A 23,760-nucleotide genomic window follows, 5' to 3' on the forward strand; every position below is an offset into this window, starting at 1 on the left:
GTCTCAGTCTGTGTTTTAAAAAGTTTGAGACATACAATTTTCCCCCTCATATTAGTGATTTATATGACTATAGTTTAATAGGAGTGTATATAAACACCATTCCCACTACCATGACTGTGTCCCATTCCACCAACCCACCCTCACAACCCCTCCCCTGCAGCCCCAGGAAGGCAAATGTACACCCTCCAACTCACCAGAGTTTTATGTTGCTGTCCTACTCTCTATTTAGTCACATCCTTTTACTTTCCCTATGATCTTTTTCACTTCTGTTGGTGAGTGGGATCGTCCCATACTCATCTCTATATTTCTGACTTAGCTCAAATAACTTAATTCCTTCTAGTTCTGTACAATGGGTCACAGAAGGTGGGTTCATTGTCCTTAATAGCTGCATAGTATTCCATTGTGTGTGTATACCACAGATTTCTCAGCCAGAAGTCCTTGGGCTTTGTGCCACTGGCACTACAGTCTGACTCCCAATATTCTTTTTTTTTTTTTTTTTGGGGGGGGGCTCTAGTTTAGATGATGCAAAACCTTACCCTGTATTTAAAAAATTTTTTTCAATGGGGACTTGGTGGTAGGGTTTAGTGCTGTGAACATGGTACCATGCAAAAGAACCAAATCCAAGCCCCTGTTCCCTAAATGCAAAAGGAAAAACTTCATGAGTGATGAACCAAGATAAAGGTTTTTGTCTTTTTCTTATTTTTATTTGTTGTTTTTATTTTTTATTATTCCTTTTGTTGCCTTGCTTTTCCATTTTTATTATAGATTTTATTGTTATTGCTACTGAAGACTACTGCAATAACTGAATGTTTTACTACACTTCATTCATAGGGTTTCTCTCCACTGTGAATTCTTTCATGTTTCCGAAGATGACTGGAATGCCCGAATGTTTTACTACATTTTTTACATTCATAGTGTTTCCCTCCACTGTGAATTCTTTCATGTGCCCGAAGACCAATGGATTGACTGAATGCTTTACTACACAACTTACATTCATAGGGTTTCTCTCCACTGTGAATTCTTTCATGTGCCCGAAGACTACTGGAAGAACTGAATGTTTTACTACATTGTTTACATTCATAGGGTTTCTCTCCACTGTGAATTCTTTCATGTGCCCGAAGACTACTGGAATAACTGAATGTTTTACTACATTGTTTACATTCATAGGGTTTCTCTCCACTGTGAATTCTTTCATGTGCCCGAAGAGTACTGGAATCACTAAATGTTTTACTACATTGTTTACATTCATAGGGTTTCTCTCCACTGTGAGTTCTTTCATGTGCCCAAAGATTACTGGCATAACTGAATGTTTTAGTACACTGTTTACATTCATAGGGTTTCTCTCCACTGTGAATTCTTTCATGTACCCGAAGACTACTGGAACAACTGAATGTTTTATTACACAGTTTACATTCATAGGGTTTCTCTCCAGTGTGAATTCTTTCATGCCTCCGAAGACTACTACAATCACTGAATGTTTTACTACACTGTTTGCATTTATAGGGTTTCTCTCCACTGTGAGTTCTTTCATGTGCCCAAAGATTACTGGCATAACTGAATGTTTTACTACACTGTTTACATTCATAGGGTTTCTCTCCACTGTGAATTCTTTCATGTACCCTAAGACTACTGGAAGAACTGAATGTTTTACTACATTGTTTACATTCATAGGGTTTCTCTCCACTGTGAATTCTTTCATGTGCCCGAAGACTACTGGAAGAACTGAATGTTTTACTACACTGTTTACATTCATAGGGTTTCTCTCCACTGTGAATTCTTTCATGTCTCCGACGAAGACTGGAATCACTGAATGTTTTACTACACTGTTTACATTCATAGGGTTTCTCTCCACTATGAATTCTTTCATGTGCCCGAAGAGTACTGAAATCACTGAATGTTTTACTACATTGTTTGCATTCATAGGGTTTCGCTCCACTGTGAATTCTTTCATGTCTCTGAAGATGACTGGAACAACTAAATGTTTTACTACATTGTTTACATTCATAGGGTTTCTCTCCACTGTGAATTCTTTCATGTCTCTGAAGATGACTGGAACAACTAAATGTTTTATTACATTGTTTACATTCATAGGGTTTCTCTCCACTGTGAATTCGTTCATGTATATGAAGATGACTAGAACAACTGAATGTTTTACTACATTGTTTACATTCATAGGGTTTCTCTCCACTGTCAGTTTTTTCATGTTTCCAAAGATGACTGGATCTCTTGAATGTTCCATTACATTGTTTATATTCATAGGGTTTCTCTCCACTGTGAATTCTTACGTGTTTTTGAAGATGAATAGGATAAGTGAATAATTTGCTGTATACTTCACATTCTTGAGATATTCCAGCATTCTGACTGTCTTTGCCCTCAGAGATTTCTACTGTTGTATTACTGTAAAATAATTAACAATTAATGACATTTCAATGAATAACACTTTAATTAATTATCAAAATGCAGGACATTATTTACTTAATAAGCCACAAAATCAGACATTAGGAATAGATTTGACTAAAACATATACTGAGGGAGTCGAGTGGTAGCGAAATGGGTTAAGCATACGTGGCTCAAACTGTAAGGATCCTGGTTTGAGCCCCTGGCTCCCCACCTGCAGGGGAGTTGCTTCACAGGCAGTTAAAATAGGTAAGCAGATGTCTTTCTCTCCCCCTCTCTGTCTTACCCCTTCTTTTTCCATTTCTCTCTGTCCTATCGAACAATGACAATATAAATAATAACAACAATAATAACTACAACAACAATAAAAAACAAGGACAACAAAAGGTATAATTAAGTGTTTTTAAAAAAACATATACTGAAATAACCAGATATTGAAAAATAATTTAAAAAATCAAGTTAAAAGTAAAGTTAAAATAAATAGTAAAAAGGGCTTGGCAGTGGTGTACCTGCTTGAGCGCACATGCTACAACAAGCAAAGAAGAGGGTTCAAGTGCACATCCCTACCTGCAGGTAGAAAGCTTTGCAAGTGGTGAAGTAGGAATGCAGGAGTTTTTGTCTCTCCCCTCTCTACCTCCCCTCTGTACCTCCTATTCATTTCTTTGTGTCCCTATCCAATACATAAGTAAATAAATAAAAACTCATAATACCTAAATACTTTCATATAAATATATTATGCCAAATAGAATGGTATCATTAGAGATATTTTGCATGCATTAATTGAACTTCTATTGGTTAATAGCAAGTTTTGGCTCTGTGTTGAAATTTTCCACTAGAAATATTGATCTTTTCTGGAACGGCTACGTCTAAGTATCATAAAAATATAGATATTGACGGGAGTCGGGCTGTAGCGCAGCGGGTTAAGCGCAGGTGGCGCAAAGCACAAGGACCGCCATAAGGATCCCGGTTCAAGCCCCGGTTCCCCACCTGCAGGGGAGTCGCTTCACAGGCGGTGAAGCAGGACTGCAGGTGTCTATATTTCTCTCCTCCTCTCTGTCTTCCCCTCCTCTCTCCATTTCTCTCTGTCCTACCCAACAACGACGACAACAACAATAATAACTACAACAATAAAACAACAAGGGCAACAAAGGGAATAAATAAATAAAATAAATATAAAAAAAAAGCGAGTCGGGTGGTAGCACAGCAGGTTAAGTGCATGTGGCACAATACACAAGGATTGGCATGAGGGTCCAAGTTCGAGCCCCCGGCTCCCCACTTGCAGGGGAGTCACTTCACAAGTGGTGAAGCAGGTCTACACGTGTCTGTCTTTCTCCCCCCCTCTTTGTCTCCCCATCCTCTCTCCAATCCAACAATGACGACATCAATAACAACAACAATAATAAAGGACAACAACAGGAAAAATAAATAAATATTAAAAAAAATAGATATTTACAAGGATCGCAGTTCCAGCCCCCGGCTCCCCACCTGCAGGGGGGTTGCTTCACAGGTGGTGAGGCAGGTCTGCAGATATCGATCTTTCTCTCCCCCTCTCTGTCTTCCCCCCTCTCTCCATTTCTCTCTGTTCTATCTAACAATGACAACATCAATAACTACAACAATGAAAAACAAGGACAACAAAACAGAAAATGAATTAAAAATATTTAATATAGATATTCATACACTGAAGATAGTCTTATTGCTTCCAAGTGTACTATTTTATAAATACTTAACATCTTTGCCTCAATTTAAAATTTTCCACTTACTTGTTACATGTGAGAAAGATTTTCGTGTAAAGTGGAGAAAAGACAGATAATGTAGGACTTCATTATGGTACTCAGTGCCTCAAATGGGAACTTCAGTCATGTACACCACATACATCACATTGGAGTCACTTGTCCAACGATTCTATAACCTAGTCATGAAGTATTTTTGATTTGCTCATTTAAAAATTGCTCTATTTGTGGCAGTGACTATAACTTTCATTTTCTGAATGAACTGTATTAAAAGGGGTCATATGCAATTGTTAGGTCAGTAGAGAGCACACATTTAAGAACCCATGAGTCTCCTTATATAGGGAAACCATGCAGGCACCTGATCTCAATAAATTATAGAGACAACACTTTTGAAAACACAGTCATTTTTTAGGTGGTACATCATGTTTTATTGTAAATGTGACTCTCACCTTTGTTTACTTCCATGCAAGATATGCTGCCCTTTGGTGGAATGTTCTTGTATCTTTTCTAAAATTGCAAAATATGAAACGTATTAGAAATTATAAAAATCGAGGAGGAGGGTAGACAGCATAATGGTTATGCAAACAGACTCTCATGCCTGAAGCTACAAAGTCTCAGGTTCAATCCCCCAAACCACCATAAGCCAGAGCTGAACTGTGCTCTGGTAAAAAAAAAAAGAAAAAAGAAATTAATACAAAAAGAAATTATACAAATCAATTAAACTTTTCATCCATCATGAGTCACAATCAAACCTTGTTCACTGAACAGTATCTTTGTCTCTACACTGGTGAACAAAAAGTGATTTGTCTTCTAGTTGAAAATTTAAGGCAGTTAGAGTTACCTAGGGAATGAAAGTTCCTCAAGTTTTCACACATCACATCTCTGTAGAGTTTCTTCTCTGAAGGATTCAATAGTGCCCACTCCTCTTGAGTGAATATCACAGTTATATCTTCATAGGTCACTGAGCCCTAAAATATATGCAATGTGTTCATGTGAGAAAATGTGAGTGACAGCAGATTAGTCATTCAGTCTCTACTTTAGGAAGCCTGTGAATGATTGTCTCATCTACAAACATGTCTTTGATTACGTGAAAACCAAATATTTCTTTCTTTTTTTATATTTATTTATTTATTCCCTTTGTTGCCCTTGTTGGTTTTTTTATTGTTGTAGTTATTATTGTTTTTTAAAATATTTTATTTTATTTATTTATTCCCTTTTGTTGCCCTTATTGTTTTATTGTTGTAGTTATTATTTTTGTTGTCGTCATTGTTGGATAGGAGAGAGAGAAATGGAGAGAGGAGGGGAAGACAGAGAGGAGGAGAGAAAGATAGACACCTGCAGACCTGCTTCACCGGCAGGTGGGGAGCCGGGTTCGAACCGGGATCCTTATGCCGGTCCTTGTGCTTTGCGCCACCTGCGCTTAACCCACTGCGCTACCACCCCACTCCCAAAAACCAAATATTTCTTAATCATGCTCTAGAAGTTGGTACATTGATTTGAACATTGGACTCTCTTTCACGAGGCCCTGAGTACATGGAGGTAACCCTATACTCACTATTCCCCATCTATACTTTTGTAATTAGTAAATGATATTACCTTAGTGGCTGTGTCGGAGTACAACTTATAGGGTGCTCATGCTGCCTTATAAAAGGACCTAGATTCAATATCCTAATTCTCACATGCACGGATGTGAGGCACTCTTCACAAGGGCTGAGCACTTTTGGATATTGTCTTCCTTATTCATAATACAAAGTATATATAGGTGAAGAGAATTTGATAGGTAGAGTGAAGTAGAAAGTAAATGGAATTGAACCTATAGCTCCTGGGGACTTAGAGCTCAAAGTCTGCTGTGTCTTCCTAGTACTTTCAGTTCTTCTCATTAAAAGAAAATAAACATTATTTCATTTTTCACACATGAATAATAATTTCAACTGACACAGACACACTGAGATAGAGAGAGTCACTTCACAGGCGATGAAGCAGGTCTGCAGGTGTCTATCTTTCTCGCTCCCTCTCTGTCTTCCCCTCGTCTCTCCATTTCTCTCTGTCCTATGCAACAATGAGAACATCAATAACAACAGCAACAATTAAAAACAAGGACAACAAAGGGGAAAATAAATATAATAAAAAAATTTTTAAAAATAACTAATAACTACAACAAAAAAGGAACAAGGGCAACAAAAGGGAATAAATAAATATTTAAAAAAAATCACAATCACTGACAGATAAAAGTATTCAATAACAATAATTTTTATTTTATTTTTTTAAAAATGAGTAATTCTGGTTCATTACCCTTTGGAAGATTACTGATTTTTATAATACCTTAGACAAAGGTTATAGAAAGCACACATGGAAACTAAGCAGAATTTTGCTAGGTCTCTGATATCCCAGGACAGACATCTTTCTCAGTAGGAATATTGAATTGTTACTAATTTTATCTGCAAAATTTAAAACATTTTCAACAGTCCTACACCACTAATCAACATAAGAATTATTCATCCCACATAGAATGCTACATAGAGAGAAAAAAGAAGGATAGGTGGACAAGTGGTGGCACCGTTGGTTATGTGTTCATTTTTTAGTGTGCAAAGACCCATTTCAAGCCCCCTGGCCGCACCAACAGAAGGAAAGTGTTGTTTTCGATGGGCTGGCTTCAGGGGCGGGTAACAGATGACCAGGGACTCATGGTTGAGCTGTACGCAGTATCTCTTTATTCATGCAGGACTCAGCACAATCTAAGCTGAGCTAAGCTAAACTAAAAACTACAAACAATTTGTCCTTATAAATATACTAGCCCAGTAGGGTGGGAACAGGATGTGACGCAGAGAGGGTGGAGAGAAAAGTGACTGGTGAAAATCAGGGTATGACAAGGAGAGGGGGTGGAGCAGGCAAGAATTCTATCACTGAACCACCAATGCCCTGGAGGGAGGGTGGTGCTTGTTAACAGCAGTTATGTAAATAGAATGAAGTGGTTATGTAAATAGAATAGTGTTAAGCAGGGGGGATTAAACTAATGAAAGCATACCAACAGGAAAGTTTCTTGAAATGTGAAGCAGGGCTACAGGTTTCTATCTCTCTTCCTTTCTATCTCCCCTGCCCCATCTATTTCTCTCTGCCTCAATCCTATATTAAATAACTATTTTAAAAATCTACTTTAAAAAAGAGAGAAATTACAGCAAAAGAAACCACTATCCAAACCAAGAGAACCCTCACAGAATGGGAGAAGATCTTTACATGCCACACATCAGGTAAGAGTTTAATAACCAACATATATAAAGAGCTTGCCAGACTCAACAACACAACAAATAACCCCATCCAAAAATGGGGGGAGGACTTGTACAGAATATTCACCACAGAAGAGATCCAAAAGGCCGAGAAATACATGAAAAAATGCTCCAAGTCTCTGATTGTCAGAGAAATGCAAATCAAGACAACAGTGAGATATCACTTCACTCCTGTGAGAATGTCATACATCAGAAAAGGTAACAGCAGCAAATGCTGGAGAGGGTGTGGGGTCAAAGGAACCCTCCTACACTGCTGGTGGATGCCAGGAGCCATTTCTCTGCTTCATAGATGATAAGCTTTGAGACAACGGAACCCCTCAAGACAAATGTTAATTCCCCCCTGGGCAGGCCATTTCCCCTTAGGTAAACCATTTATCAGTAATCAAGTGAGTCAACACAAGTGAGTCAACACACAGTTTGGTTCCTGCCATTTGTTGCAAGGAACATTCCGCTTTGAAGTTTGCTCCCCCTTCCCCTCCTCCAACATTCCCTCTCCTTCCCCAAAGCCTTATAATGCCTGTGTTCTCAATAAAATTTACAGCTTGATCAGAAACTTGACTTGCTGTCGTTCTCTCGTGTCTCATGTTCCTTCATTTCAGGTTTCATTGGGTTCCTAGCCCCTGTTCACCGCCCTGCTGGTCGGGGCATTCTGGCGCCTGGAACGTGGGGCGAAGAAGCCTTCTGGACCTAGAAACTCCGCTGATCGAGAGGGTAGGCCTACCCGAATTCACTGAGTTACCGCGGCCCGAGGGGGGTAACGCAAAGACTCGCATAGATTGCCACGGAGATATCCGACCTCACCAGCCTATCCAAGTCTTCTCTTTCTGCTGACCTACTACTGCTGACTTCATCTTTGCATGCTTATTGACTGCTCACTTTTCTCAAAAATATTCCTCATGTTCAAGGAACCTCACCTTAACTTCTAATGTGTATGTACCTCCTCTGTGTTTTGGTACAACACCATCCTATATTTTCATGTCAATTCTTCTCTACCTGGTCCTTGCCTCCTAGTTTTGCTTGTTCCACAGCTGACCCTCTATGAAGAAGAAAAATTTCATCAGTTGGCGCTGACCAGAAGACCAGACGTGCTGTGTTTCTTCCCCTGGACATCACATCCACTGACTGCTTCCCTTAGACTTGCTGGTGGCACGCTAGGACACTCTATATATTCCTCCCATGAATTTTCTGACAAATTACAACAGGTTATAGACTCCACCACAAATAGTCTTGAGTCACTACATAGCCCCTTATGGGACCCTTATTAGTCTTTTGTTAATGATTACCTTAAGACTCTTTATTTTTAATAAGATTACTGATTTTATAAAACGGCAGATTGACTCCTTGGCATCAAAACCTTTGCAAATACATTATTACAGACTTGATTTGGCTGACAGAGGCCTGGCTGAACCTGAGGATGACAGACCCCCTTTTCGGATGGCATAAAACTCAGAATTATGCATCGAGACATCCAACCGTGGCAGGGTAAGGACACCAGTAAGGGGTGCAAGGCAAAGCACTGCAGGGGGAGGACCCTATAGTCCGCCTCTGAGTCCCCCATGAAGCAAACCTGATTTGCATGGAGGTTGGTGTCAGCAACAAAAATTGTTTCCCTAGAAACTGTGGCTCTGCCTCCCCTCCCCAAAAAGACATCAAGAGCCTTATAAGATGCGGGAAGGTTGGTTTTGCACCCACCCCGCGGGAGGAATCAGGTCAATACTTCCCTCCTCTGGTTACGCCCACCAAACCTGCTGTTAGGGTCTCTGCTCCTCACCCACATTGCCTGCCTCAATTTTAAATTATAACAAAGGGAGGATATGCCAGGAGCCATTTCTCTGCTTCATAGATGATAAGCTTTGAGACAACGGAACCCCTCAAGACAAATGTTAATTCCCCCCTGGGCAGGCCATTTCCCCTTAGGTAAACCATTTATCAGTAATCAAGTGAGTCAACACAAGTGAGTCAACACACAGGTTGGTTCCTGCCATTTGTTGCAAGGAACATTCCACTTTGAAGTTTGCTCCCCCTTCCCCTCCTCCAGCATTCCCTCTCCTTCCCCAAAGCCTTATAATGCCTGTGTTCTCAATAAAATTTACAGCTTGATCAGAAACTTGACTTGCTGTTGTTCTCTCGTGTCTCATGTTCCTTCATTTCAGGTTTCATTGGGTTCCTAGCCCCTGTTCACCGCCCTGCTGGTCGGGGCAGGTGGGAATGTCAATTGGTACAACCTCTGTGGAGAACAGTCTGGAGAACTCTCACAAGGCTAGAAATGGACCTACCCTATGATCCTTCAATTCCTCTCCTGGGGATATATCCTAAGGAACCCAACACATCCATCCAAAAAGATCTGTGTACACATAAGTTCATGGCAGCACAATTTGTAATAGCCAAAACCTGGAAGCAACCCAGGTGTCCAACAACAGATGAGTGGCTGAGCAAGTTGTGGTATCTATACACAATGGAATACTACTCAGCTGTAAAAAATGGCGACTTCACCATTTTCAGCCGATCTTGGATGGACCTTTAAAAAGTCATGTTGAGTGAAATAAGTGAGAAACAGAAGGATGAATATGGGATGATCTCACTATCAGGTAGAAGTTGAAAAACAAGATCAGAAAAGAAAACACAAGTAGAACCTGAAATTGAATTGGCATGTTGCACCAAAAAAAAGACTCTGGGGTGGGTGGGTGGGTGGGGAGAATACAGGTCCATGAAGGATAATAAATGACATAGTGGGGGTTGTATTGTTAAATGGGAAACTGGGGAATGTTATGTATGTATAAACTATTGTATTTACTGTTGAATATAAAACATTAATCCCCCAATAAAGAGAAAAAAAAAAGAGAGAGAAATTGAAGACTCTGGATATAAGGAAGTATGTATTCTAATGAACCTCATTTGTGCATGATTCCACTATTCCTGGTGAAACAATTTTATTTATTTTCTCTAGATAGAAGATTAGAGAAAAAAAAGGAAAGACACCAGTGGAACACTCATGAAGTTTCCCCTCCCGTTCAAGTCTATCTGTGTTGTCAGGGCTTGAAACTCAGTATCTGCATATGACAAAGTTGCACTTACAACACGAGTTATGTCTCGGTATTCAAAAATTATTTTGCAGTGTCTTTCTGGGGTCCTACCAAGTAGAGACCACAAATGATCACCTGAGAGATCCCAGATGGGTTCAACACCCATCTCGCCAAAGGCTGTAGAGGGAAGTCTCACAATTGTATGGGATTCACCCCGCCCCCATTTCTTGTATATATCTATATCTATATCATCTATATCTATATCTATAACTATATCTATATGTAACATGACATTTGAGAATGTTGACACAGAGTCTCAGTGATAATACAAAATGGAAAGTAAGAGTTTGAAGAGTAAAGGTGCCGGGTCATGGTGCACCTGGTTGAGCACACATGTTACAGTGCTCAAGGACCCAGGTTCGCGTCCCCGGTCCCCATCTGCTGGGGAAAAGCTCCTTGAGTGGTGAGGCTGTGCTGCAGGTGTCTGTCTATATCTCTTTCTTGCTATCCCATCCTTCCCTCTTGATTTCCAGCTGTGTCTATCCAAATAAGTACATAAATAAAGACAATTAAAAAATTTTTTTAAATCAAGTTAAAAATAAAATACATTTAAAAATGTAAAATAAACGAATCCTGCTTCCCCAAAGCTCTGCACCACTAGGGAAAGATAGAGTCAGGTCGGAAGTATGGACTGACATGTCAATGCTCATGTTCAGTGGGGAAGGAATTACAGACGCCAGACCTTACACCTTCTGGACTCCATAATGACACTGGGTCGATAATCCCAGAGGGATAAAGAATAGGAGAGCGAATTGTGTCTTCCCCTCCCCTCTCAATGTCTCTCTATCCTATCTAACAATGATGACAATTAAAAACAACCAGTGCAAGAAAAAGGAAAATAAAGTATTTTTGAAAAATCTAAAGAGACTTTAAAAAATTAAATAATAATAAATAAATGAGTAAGTGTAAAGAGAAATACAGGAGAGAAGAAGATAACAAAGCTTCTGTCTGAGGCTCTCAGGTACTAGGTTCTATACGCTGACCATAAACCAGGGATATAAGCCAGGGATGAGCAGTACCCTGGCAAAAAGAGAGAAAAAGACAGATACAGAAATATGATGGACAAAATAAAGACAGTAAATTAAACACGTATAAATTAAAAGACAGTCCTCTGCCGGATCAACTAGGAATACCAAAGGAGACCACCCGGGACTGAAACAAGACAGGACTAGAATGACCACAGGAACCCAGTAAATCACCCGTGAGTACAAACACATGTGGCTGGTGACAGAGAAGAGAGAGGAGCCTAGAGAGAGATTAAGTGACTGCTAACAGTTCAGCAGTTTGTCAGTTAAGACAACACCTCCAGTCTGCTCCACCAACAAGGGGACAGCTTAAGGGAGGAAAGGACTCCCGAGACACTCACCGAATGCAACTCTGAGTCTCCATCGCTACTACCCTCAGAATCTGGAGCAGTGGCAGGGAGGGACACCAGGGGACAGAGATCTAACCTGGAAACTCAGGAGAAGACCTATACCTCGGTGGCATAGCTGACGGGCTGTGAAAGTCTCTTTGCATAACCACTGGATTATCTCTGCCACACCCTGCTTTATCCCTTGGTCAGGAGTCAGTGATTAAGCTAAGAAGCCTATTGATAGTTTAAAAGCCCTCAGGCTCCCATAGCCTACAGGGAAGAAAAAAAAAAGAGGCTTTTAAACCACTGAGCTCCAACTCATGGATTGAAAAAACTGTTAACTTCCACCACTGTAAACCCTTTAATTAACTTACTTAGACACAAGTCAATCCAGGCAATAGTGATCAATAATTTGAAAAGTAATGATAAAGGGAACTCATAACATAATATATAAAATGGTTAAAACAACAAGAGAAAATATTGGAGAATCAAACCAGGACAAGAGTCCAGCTAAAAGTCCTCCAGAGGTTGAAGCACAAAACAACGCGTTCAACATCCAAACATTAGCAAAGGAAATAATAACAGGAGTGAGTAAAGAATTTGAAAAAATTGTAATCAGAAATGCAGGAACAACAAATGAGAATATGGAAGAAAATTCTAATTATCTCATGGTTATTAGAGAGCTGAAAGCTGAAATTGCTGAGCTAAGAAGGCAACTAGCTGAATAAGCTAAAACAGTATCAGAGCAGGGCAATAAAATAGATGAACTCCAGAAAGCAGTAGAGGGCAGAGAGAATAGAATCTATGAGGCTGAAGACAGAATTAGCAAGATTGAGGATGAATTAGAGACAACTAAAAAAGAAGTAAGAGATCTCAAAAAGAGATTAAGAGATGCTGAAAACAACAACAGAGTCCTATGGGATGACTTCAAAAGAAACAATATACGCATTATTGGCTTACCAGAGGAAGAAAGAGGAGAGGAAGAAAGCATTCTCCAGGCCATAATAGCTGAAAATTTCTCTAGTCTAGACAACATCAAAGTCATAAAGATTCAAGAAGCCCAGAGGGTCCCAAATAGAATTAACCCAGACCTAAAGACACCAAGACATGTCATACTTAGAATGGAAAGGAATAAGGATAAAGAAAGGATCCTCAAGGCTGCAAGAGAAAAACAAAGAGTCACCTACAAAGGAAAACCCATAAGATTAGCAGCAGACTTCTCCATACAAACACTATAGGCCAGAAGAGAATGGCAAGATATCTATCGAGTGCTCAATGAGAAAGGATTTCAGCCAAAAATACTATATCCTGCTAGACTGTCATTCAGATTAGATGGAGGCATCAAAACCTTCTCAGACAAGCAACAGTTGAAGGAAGCAACCATCACCAAGCCTACCCTGAAAGAAGTTCAAAAAGGTCTCCTATAAACAACCAGACCACGACAAATAGGACATATATCAAAACACTCTAAAACTCTACAAGAATGGCGTTAAAATATCTTCAATCTTTGATCTCAGTAAATGTCAATGGCCTTAATTCACCTATTAAAAGACACAGAGTAGGAAGATGGATCAGAAAACACAACCCAACAATATGCTGTCTAGAGGAAACCCACCTAACTCAACAAGACAAACACAGACTTAAAGTGAAAGGATGGAAAACTATCATGGAAGCCAATGGCCCACAAAAAAGGGCAGGAACAGCTTCTCATATCTGACATGATAGATTTTAAAATAGGTAAGATTAAAAAAGATAGGAATGGACACTACTTAATGCTCAGAGGATCAGTCAATCAACAGGACTTAACAATTATTAACATCTATGCACCCAAGGAGAAGCCATCTAAATACATCAAACTTCTACTGAAAGAGCTACAGCAATATATTAACAGTAACACAATCATAGTAGGGGACTTCGACACCCTACTCTCTTAACTTGATAGACCATCCAGGAAGAAAATCCGTAAAGACATAAGGGAGCTAACTGAAGAGATAGATAAACTAGAACTATTGGACATTTTCAGAGTCATTCATCCCAAGAAACTGGAATACACATTTTACTCAAATCCACATGGATCATTCTCAAGGATAGACCATATGTTAGGCCACAAAGACAGCATCAGCCAATTCAAGAGCATTGAAATTGTCCCAAGCATCTTCTCAGACCACAGTGGAATGAAACTAACACTTAACAATCAACAAAAGATTAGTAACAGTCTCAAAAAGTGGAAGCTCACAGAATGGGAAAAGAGACTCCTCACAGAATGGGAGATCTTTACATGCCACACATCCGATAAGAGTTTAATAACCAACATATATAAAGACCTTGCCAGATTCAACAACAAGACAACAAATAATCCCATCCAAAAAAGGGGGAAGGACTTGGACAGAATATTCACCACAGAAGAGATCCAAAAGGCCGAGAAACACATGAAAAAATGCTCCAAGTCTCTGATTGTCAGAGAAATACTAATAAAGACAACAATGAGATATCACTTCACTCCTGTGAGAATGTCATGCATCAGAAAAGGCAGCAAATGCTGGAGAGGGTGTGGGGTCAAAAGAACCCTCCTACACTGCTGGTGGGAATGTCAATTGGTCCAACCTCTGTGGAGAACAGTCTGGAGAACTCTCACAAGGCTAGAAATGGACCTACCCTATGATCCTTCAATTCCTCTCCTGGGGATATATCCTAAGGAACCCAACACATCCATCCAAAAAGATCTGTGTACACATATGTTCTTGGCAGCATAATTTGTAATAGCCAAAACCTGGAATCAACCCAGCTGTCCAACAACAGATGAGTGGCTGAGCAAGTTGTGGTATCTATACACAATGGAATACTACTCAGCTGTAAAAAATCGTGACTTCACCGTTTTCAGCCGATCTTTGATGGACCTTGAAAAAATCATGCTGAGTGAAATAAGTCAGAAACAGAAGGATGAATATGGAATAATCTCACTCTCAGGCCGAAGTTGAAAAACAAGATCAGTAGGGAAAACACAAGTAGAACCTGAAATGGAATTAGTGTATTGCACCAAAATAAAAGACTCTGGGGTGGGTGGGTAGGTGGGGAGAATATAGGTCCATGAAGGATGATGAATGACATAGTGGGGATTGTATTGTTAAATGTGAATCTGGGGAATGTTATGCATGTACAAACTATTGTATTTACTGTTAAATATAAAACATTCATTCCCCAATAAAGAAATAAATTATAAAAAAAAAATAAATTAAAAGACAAATTATTCCAGAGGAAAAAGACTCTGATGTGGGGCAAGTCACTTACCCAAGAAACTGCCATCTCTTCCTCTTTCCCTGAATGTCTTTCAGGCCAGAAAATAGAAGATCAATGACAGCAATAGCTTGAGACTCTGTTTTAAATCTAGCAGCACAGCCTCTTCACTGGACAGTATGGCCCCTAGGTGGAAGATACTGTAGTGAATAAAAGGTACAATACTCTAGCTGTTCAATGTAAACAGAAGAGGTTATGGAAACATTTAGTAAGTTATCCTGCCTATTAGGACCATGACAAAGCCCACAAATTCTACTGACATCTCTTTCCAACCCTTTAAATTTTTCTTCAGCAAAAGCATCCACAAAAATCGAGTAAAAGGGCAGTTGGGCGGTAGTGCAGCATGTTAAGGACACATGGCGCAAAGCTCAGAGACCAGTCTAAGGAGAGATTAAGGCACCCATAGTATATTTAGTAATTAAGACTTATGATAAGCAAATCAGAGTTAGATTTGCAGGTTGTAATGCACCAGAATATATTTATGTATAGGATAAATACGTAAGATATTCCTTAAGTTTTTATGTATGAAGAGAATTGCTAAAGCAATTCCATGTGGCCTAACCACTGTAAATATACTTGATATTAAATGACCACCCACAGAACCTAGCTTGACCAATCAGTACCCAATTAAGGGAGGAATGGAAGAAATTAGTGAAACAATTAAGATAATGCTAAAGGAGGGAATTACAGAACCTACTCAGAGTTCAGAAGCCCAACGTTAAATGGAGGATGACAATGGACTATAGAAGAGTTCGTGAAAGAACAGGAAAGATGCCCAGACAATTACCAGATGTAGAAGATATATTTCTAAGAATTAGGAAGGCTTCACCTAAATGGCTAGCCACCATAGACTTAACTGACATGTTCTTTGCCATACCTTTAGCAGCAGAATCTCGAGAGATTACAAAATTCTCATGGCAGGGAAAGCAGTATCAGTTCACTCGAGTCCCACAAGGGTACAGAAATAGTCCTATAATTGCACATAATAACCTCAGAACGAGCTTAGAGACATTACAGCTAACAAAGGGATGTGAAAGTTTTTCTTATGTAGATGATCTTTTAATTATAGGGCAGAATAAGGACACTGTGACAGAGGCTCTGTATGTCTCTGTTAAAAAACTTAGACAACAGGGATGGACTATTAATCAGGATAAGGTCCAAGGCCCTGCTGAAAGTGTGAGGTTCTTTCTTTCTTTCTTTCTTTGTTTCTTTCTTCCTATTTTCCCTTTTGTTGCCCTTGTTGTTCTTTATCGTTGTAGCTATTAGTGCTGTTGTTGTCATTATTGTTGGATAGGACACAGAGAAATGTACAGAGGAGGGGAAGACAAAGAGGAGGAGAGAAAGACAGACACCTATAGACCTGCTTCACTGCTTGTGAAGCAACTCCCCTGCAGGTGGGGAAACCCCGGATACTTACGCAGGTCCTTGTGCTTCACGCCATGCACACTTAACCCACTGTGTTACTGCACGACTCTCAAAAGTGTAAAGTTCTTAGGAGTACATTGGTCAACCACAGGACCTTAAATTCCTGAGGCTGCCAGACAAAATTAAGGCCCTACCAACACCACAGAATAAGTCTCAAACCCAGCTAGCTAGAGTAGCTACATTCATGTATTGAAGGAACCTTACAAATGTAGCTTAAATCTTTGTATGATATAACTAAGAAAGCTGAAGATTTTGAACAGGGAGAACCATAAGAGGCCTTTGGTATAGCGAAGAAGTGGATTATAGAATATAAGGAGCTCACTTATATTAAGGAAGGTCAAACAGTAGTCATTGATGTACTCTATAAACCCAGTTGGGGAAACTGGAATATATTTGTGAGGGAACAGAGCAGGTTCACTCCCGTAGGATTTTATTGTAAAAGATTCCCATGGTCACAGAACAAATTTTCCTTGTTTGAAAAGTATGTATGGACAGTCTGTGAAGCTTTGAGAACGTGCCACTCTATTTTGAGGAATAATCCTCAGAACTACCGTGCCCATATTAGATTGGTTCAAGTCAACGGCAGAGGCATGGGCTGGCCTACCCATGGAAGGAAAGGTACTTCAATGGAAATGGTATCTCTCGGAGTTTCATTTCTTCGTGGGTATTCCTGGTAGCAAAGAGGATGGTACCCATGGTGTCAGAGCAGGTGTTACAACAAGCTCCCAGGTGTATTCCTCCCCCACACCTCCCCTTCCCAGAAACAGGTACCGATTGGACGATGGGAACCTGGGCTATACTCCCCCTCTCTGGTTAATGCCTGGTTCACTGATGATTCCTCTACCACCCAAAATAACATGGTAAGATGGGAAGCCAAGGTGTTGCGGCCATCCAATAACATGATCATGATTGATAAAGGCACGTCCTACTCCACACAACATGCAGAAGTTATAGCAGCTTTTAGCTGCCAGACAGTCTTTGAAGAAGAGAAAGGATTTACATTTGTTCTCTGACTCATGGTGTGTAGTGAACGGGATAGCCTTATGGTCAGGAAAATGGGAACATACAGATTGGAAAATCAATGGAAAGGCGATTTGGAGTAAGGAAGCATGGAAGGAGCTACACCAGATTGGGAGACAAATCAAAATTCAGGTATACCATGTAGATGCTCATAAGAAAGATGAATCTTTACAGACTAAACATAATAATGAGGTTGATAAATTAGCAGCTCTTATAGGAAAAATAGACAGGGGATGGAGAGTGACAGATAACACAGGAACAAAATTAGACACATCACACTAGAGGAAATCTTAGAAGTTTATGAGTTTTTATGGCATCCTGGGACTCATGGAAAACACAAGTGGTTTAAAGAAAGGAATGCTAAAGTCACTTGGCACACAGTAAAGGAAACTGTCAGGTCCTATAAGAATTGTCCAAATGAACAAAGTAGATTTTCTCATAGATACCCAGGACAGACTGCAATAAAATTACATTTTACCCATACCGTACAAATAGGTTTTATAGGACCCCTAAACAGAACAGGGACAGATATGCATGTACAAAGTGGATGTATGTACAGGTCTAGGATTAGCAAGAAGTGGCAATAGTCCCTCCCAAAATCTGGCTATTTTTACTTTATGCAACTGAATATCAGAATATATTATTCTCATTGTCATACAGTTAGCTCCTTGATGTCAAGGAACCCACTTTACTGGAAACATGATCCAACAATGGGCACAGAACTTAGGTACCATATGGGATTCCATATGGCTTACATCCCAACAGCAGCAGGTTATGTAGAGAGATGGAATGGGCTCATTAAAGTTAAATTAATGAACAGTGATTATGAAAATCTTGAGGAAGCAATAGTAAAGGCATCTTCTGAGTTAAACAACAGGCTTAGACTCTATGGGGACTCCCCTATTTGAGAGGTAATCAGACAAGAACTTATTTTAGAATATGTGAACCTCTCAGACCAACAACTAATTTGACCAGACACTTGTCTCTACAGGGACAAGAAAACACAATCGCTGGGAAAGGCTGAGATTGTGACAGTCAAGGGAAAGTACTATGATCCTAACATTAAACTAAGTTCTAATAATATGCTTAAATTGTTTAAGTGATTTTAAAATCATACTACCTAGAATAATCATTTTATTGTTAAAAAGGCCTTTAAAATTATATAAAGATATTTAACAAATTCTAAGTCATTAAATTATCAATTTTAATATTTTTCCTGGCCTTGTGTATGTCCTGCTGGTCACAAATAAAAGACTACAACCGTGACAAGCCTTCACATAAAGAACCAGTCTTTCACATGGTGAAAAGCTTTCTTAAAATAAAAAATCCCCTATATGTAGTCCAATTTCAGTTTATGTGACTTAATGTTTTTATGTTTTTCCAAAGATAATAAAATCTCAGCTGATTCAAACAAACAAACAAACAAAAAAGGTCAAGGGAACATCACTAGAATTACTAAGGACAAAGTTGACTTAAGGTTGGCCAAACTAGACCAAATATCATAAGAGGATGTGCACAAGGTACATCCTAGTGTTAGTTGTTATTCTGTGTGTTATTTACGTAGGAGGCACTATTGTGCATGAGATTGCAGCTATTTCCCAGAGTATTTATAGTTGCAACCAGAGCGATATCACAGGGAACAAGAGACTAGGAGTCCTGCTAGCTAATTACACCATCTGCTGGACTGAGGCACGCTTTTCTGAGGAGCAAAGACAGTGCCTGAAGGGATGTGGGGATTATTAGTGATGTGGGGATTATTAATTCTCCTCATTCTGCTGGGAAAAAGAAAAGTTATCTGTAGTGGGCCAGTGAGATACCTTAAACCCTCCACGCAGACCCTACCCCTCACAATGCCAGAGCTTACTACACCTAGTGTTACACACACACCAAATATGACACTTGGTGCATTGTTAGTGACCACATTCTTGGCATCATCACCAGCACTCAGGCAGATGACACTACTATCAGCGCCGACAGTACTGTCTCCAGTACAACCAGCACTCCTGCAAAACCCAAACCCACTATACCAGAAGTGCCAACTACAGAGCCACTGAAGGCATAGACACCAAAGGAAGTGGACCCTGAGAGGAATCTCCCTCTCTATTGGACTGATGAGACCCTATATACTTATGTTGTTTCTAACATACAATCATTTTGGCAGAAATATTCATAGTCTCACATATGCCTGTAATCCAGGATGTGATCAGTACAGAGCTAGCACATTACCATCCTAATAAGATATATATGCTGGTAACTAATGACTCAGGTAATACTAAGAGGTTTGAGAAAAATCCACTGAAATGTCTTTTCTCAGAAGTGTGGACCCATAAGACAGATACCATGGCAATATACACCACGCACTGGAGGCCACCTAGCTACATATATCAGATGGCATTTAAGCTAACAGGGGATGTGTTTCAAGCAGTTTTTACTTTACATCCTTTTGATGGTGATATGTCTATGAACATGACACTATGAAGAGCATTCTTCTCCATGGTTGTTAAAAATACTTGGGATGATGACAACAGGATAACTTACAATGGGTCTGCATAAGCAATGCAAGGGAAGGATTATGAATTTAGTGAATCAGTCACCACCACTGAATCTGTAGATCCAAGCAATCCAATGAGTTGGACTGCATGTAGTAAAGGGGAATATGTAAAGCCTAAACTGATTAAAAGAGGAGTTCCAGATCTACCAATTCCATGGGGAAATTTATGCCCCAAGACTTCAAAGGACAACATACAGAATGAGGATGGATTCTTAAGGAATTCAAGTGATAGTACTCTATGGCTGTGTGTAGCAGAATTTCCCAACCTACCATTTTTTGGACATTTAGGGTATTATGATGAGGTATCACCTTATGTGGATACTTCCCTAGAGAAGTGGCCCACATGGGAACAGTGGATGAAAATCATGACTCTAGGTGTACATCCTTATCGGATGCCATTAATCTTAACAGATACTGGGCCACAACCATGGCAATCCAATGCTCCCTAAGAAAGCTAAGTTGTATTGTTCACCACAGGGAGTTACCCACACTTGTTGTGTTGTACCAGGGCAACATAAAGGCAAGATAGAGAAACCTTTATGGCTCTTAAATTACTGGCCGCATAACCGTAAGGGAAAGGCAATTAATTATTATAATTATACTGGAGATATGATTATCACCACAGGGATCTCTATTAAGTAACTTTAAGAAAACTAACATGTTAGAACTCCTACAACACCTACAGCACACTACACCTATACTATATATCTGACAACCTCTGGCCTATGATAGGTAAACCTATCCCATTAGTTTTTGAACACCCAATATATTGTATTAATGTAACATCGCCTGGGGTGCCAACACAATCAATTCATAAATATAAGGAATTTCTGGTAGGACCTGTACAAGATAGCAAAAGTACAGCATACAATTTGATATTTTCCTTTATAGATAGTCTTCAGGTTAATAACACCCATACATCTAACAGAAGGTGTATACCCTCCTATACTCTGATTGAGGGTTGTGATTTTGGAATTAATCCTGACAGATGAGTATTCCCAATACCATGGAATATTAATGCCACAGAAGGGACCATAGAATTTGGGAAAGACATCGCGCTCTCCCGGACAACTCTATCCATATAAGGCAAGCATTTAATTTCTCAGGACAGAAAAGTAGACAGTATCAGAAACCAGTGTTACCCATTTCTAAATTCACACTACTAGCAGGATGCGATCTAGATCATAGCTCAGGCAGACCTAGATATCACATTAAGGAAGCAGATAATAAACCACTACAGTGGTGGAAATCATGGAACCTTACAATGAAAGGTTACCTTACAATGAAAGGAGTCCATGAGAAACAACATACAGATTACCATATTATTTTTATTATATACTGCCTCTCATTAAGATGGACATTGAACACCACATGTAATACCTCTTAAAGAGGAAGAGTTTGGACCTCAAATATGGCATATGTCTGACTGGATAGCACTGAAACCCAAACAGGATATGACCAATTTATTCACTCAACCATGGGATGTAGTGTACTATACACCAATGAATTTCCAGACTTGTAACTTAACCCATAGAGCATGTATAGTGGATAGAGGAGCTCTTAACCATAAGAAAGGAAATGACACAGAATTGATCTATTTCAAGACTGCTCATTACCCTAGGGGATGATTAATTCCTACAAAGGGAAAGCCAAAGATAACCAGAGCCCACATGGCGGTACTCAACCTGAAATTACCTGTAACTATGATACTAACACCATGTGTCAGGCCAATACAGATTTCCTTTCCTCTTACAGCCTTTACAAAAATATTATAAATATTACAAATATATTATAAATATTTTTGTAAATATTGCAAAAATATTCCTAGGAGTAGCTTACAATACTCCTCCCCGCAATGGATGGGAAGGAAACGTTTACTGTTCCTAGCAGCAGGAGCCTTTATGGCTGGAACAATAGTATGGAGACATACTTGGAGGCAGTATTGCAACCACCCTAATACAGCCCCTTAGAGCAGACATAGCTAATTTGGAGAGACTGAATAAGGACTCAGTCAGAGGCATCCATGCATTATCTAAAGCACTGGATTCTATGCATATAATTATCAATCCCATGCAGACTGAGATGAAGGCATTGGAGGAGACTTACCAACAAGAATACAATAGGACATTGTCATTGATAGGGAGAATCACAATCTAGTGATGAGTCAGATGTACACTTCTACACTCCAGAAGCCAGAAGGACAACTAAATACTTTCTTTACCACTGGAATTGGGAGAAGGACTAGAGAATTTCAAACTAGACTGAAGGTGACTCTTGGTATGAAGATGGAATATGTAAACCAAGTTTGCTGCAAATATTCTTGGATAATACTTATGTAGCCGACCACCACACCCAGGTTGTTCCTCAACCCTGGAGTAATGACTGGGTTATACTTGTGGACAGATATGAATACTACTAACACATCAATGTATATACCTGTGGAGGAGTACCTGCAATTAAGACCAAATTTATTTACACATAAAGGCCTCCCCGACGTAAAATTGGCAACCACAAATTTAGCAAAGGCACTAGTGCCAAAAATGCTTTAAAAATTGGGTGATTGCACCTTTTTAATATGTACAGCTGTGCCCACTCAACTAGTGAGCACTTATTAGAATAAAACCTCCCACTTATGGACATCTAATCTTTGACAAAGGGGCCCAGACTATTACATGGAGAAAGCAGAGTCTCTTCAACAAATGGTGTTGGAAACAATGGCTTCAAACATGCAGAAGAATGAAACTGAATCACTGTATTTCACCAAATACAAAAGTAAATTCCAAGTGGATCAAGGACTTGGATGTTAGACCACAAGCTATCAAATACTTAGAGGAAAATAATGGCAGAACTCTTTTCCGCATAAATTTTAAAGACATCTTCAATGAAGCGAATCCAATTACAAAGAACACTAAGGCAAGTATAAACCTATGGGACTACATCAAATTAAAAAGCTTCTTCACAGCAAAATAAACGACTACCCAAACCAAGAGACCCCTCACAGAATGGGAGAAGATCTTTCATGCCATACATCAGATAAGAGTTTAATAACCAACATATATAAAGAGCTTGCCAAACTCAACAACAAGACAACAAATAACCCCATCCAAAAATGGGGGGAGGACTTGGACAGAATATTCACCACAGAAGAGATCCAAAAGGCTGAGAAACACATGAAAAAATGCTCCAAGTCTCTGATTGGCAGAGAAATGCAAATCAAGACAACAATGAGATATCACTTTACTCCTGTGAGAATGTCATACATCAGAAAAGGTAATAGCAGCAAATGCTGGAGAGGGTGTGGGGTCAAAGGAACCCTCCTGCACTGCTGGTGGGAATGTCAATTGGCCCAACCTCTATGGAGAACAGTCTGGAGAACTCTCACAAGGCTAGAAATGGACCTACCCTATGACCCTGCAATTCCTCTCCTGGGGATATATCCTAAGGAACACAACACATCCATCCAAAAAGATCTGTGTACACATATGTTCTTGGCAGCATAATTTGTAATAGCCAAAACCTGGAAGTAACCCAGCTGTCCAACAACAGATGAGTGGCTGAGCAAGTTGTGGTATCTATACACAATGGAATACTACTCAGCTGTAAAAAACGGTGACTTCAC

The 23,760-nt window shown here is 39.6% G+C and overlaps 1 protein-coding gene across 1 annotated transcript; it reads right to left on the reverse strand.

Annotated features, from left to right (window-relative positions):
• Window positions 1-380: 380 nt before the first annotated feature.
• On the reverse strand, window positions 381-15,459 carry LOC132542400 (zinc finger protein 709-like). Its single transcript, XM_060204973.1, has 4 exons — window positions 15,140-15,459; window positions 4,916-5,098; window positions 4,580-4,632; window positions 381-2,397 (listed from the first exon to the last, which is right to left on the reverse strand). The coding sequence occupies exons 1-4, from the start codon at window positions 15,152-15,154 to the stop codon at window positions 822-824; spliced, it is 1,827 nt and encodes a 608-aa protein (XP_060060956.1). The 5' UTR covers window positions 15,155-15,459; the 3' UTR covers window positions 381-821.
• Window positions 15,460-23,760: the final 8,301 nt, after the last annotated feature.

This window comes from Erinaceus europaeus, chromosome 13, assembly GCF_950295315.1.
Source record: "Erinaceus europaeus chromosome 13, mEriEur2.1, whole genome shotgun sequence".
NCBI lineage: Eukaryota > Metazoa > Chordata > Mammalia > Eulipotyphla > Erinaceidae > Erinaceus > Erinaceus europaeus.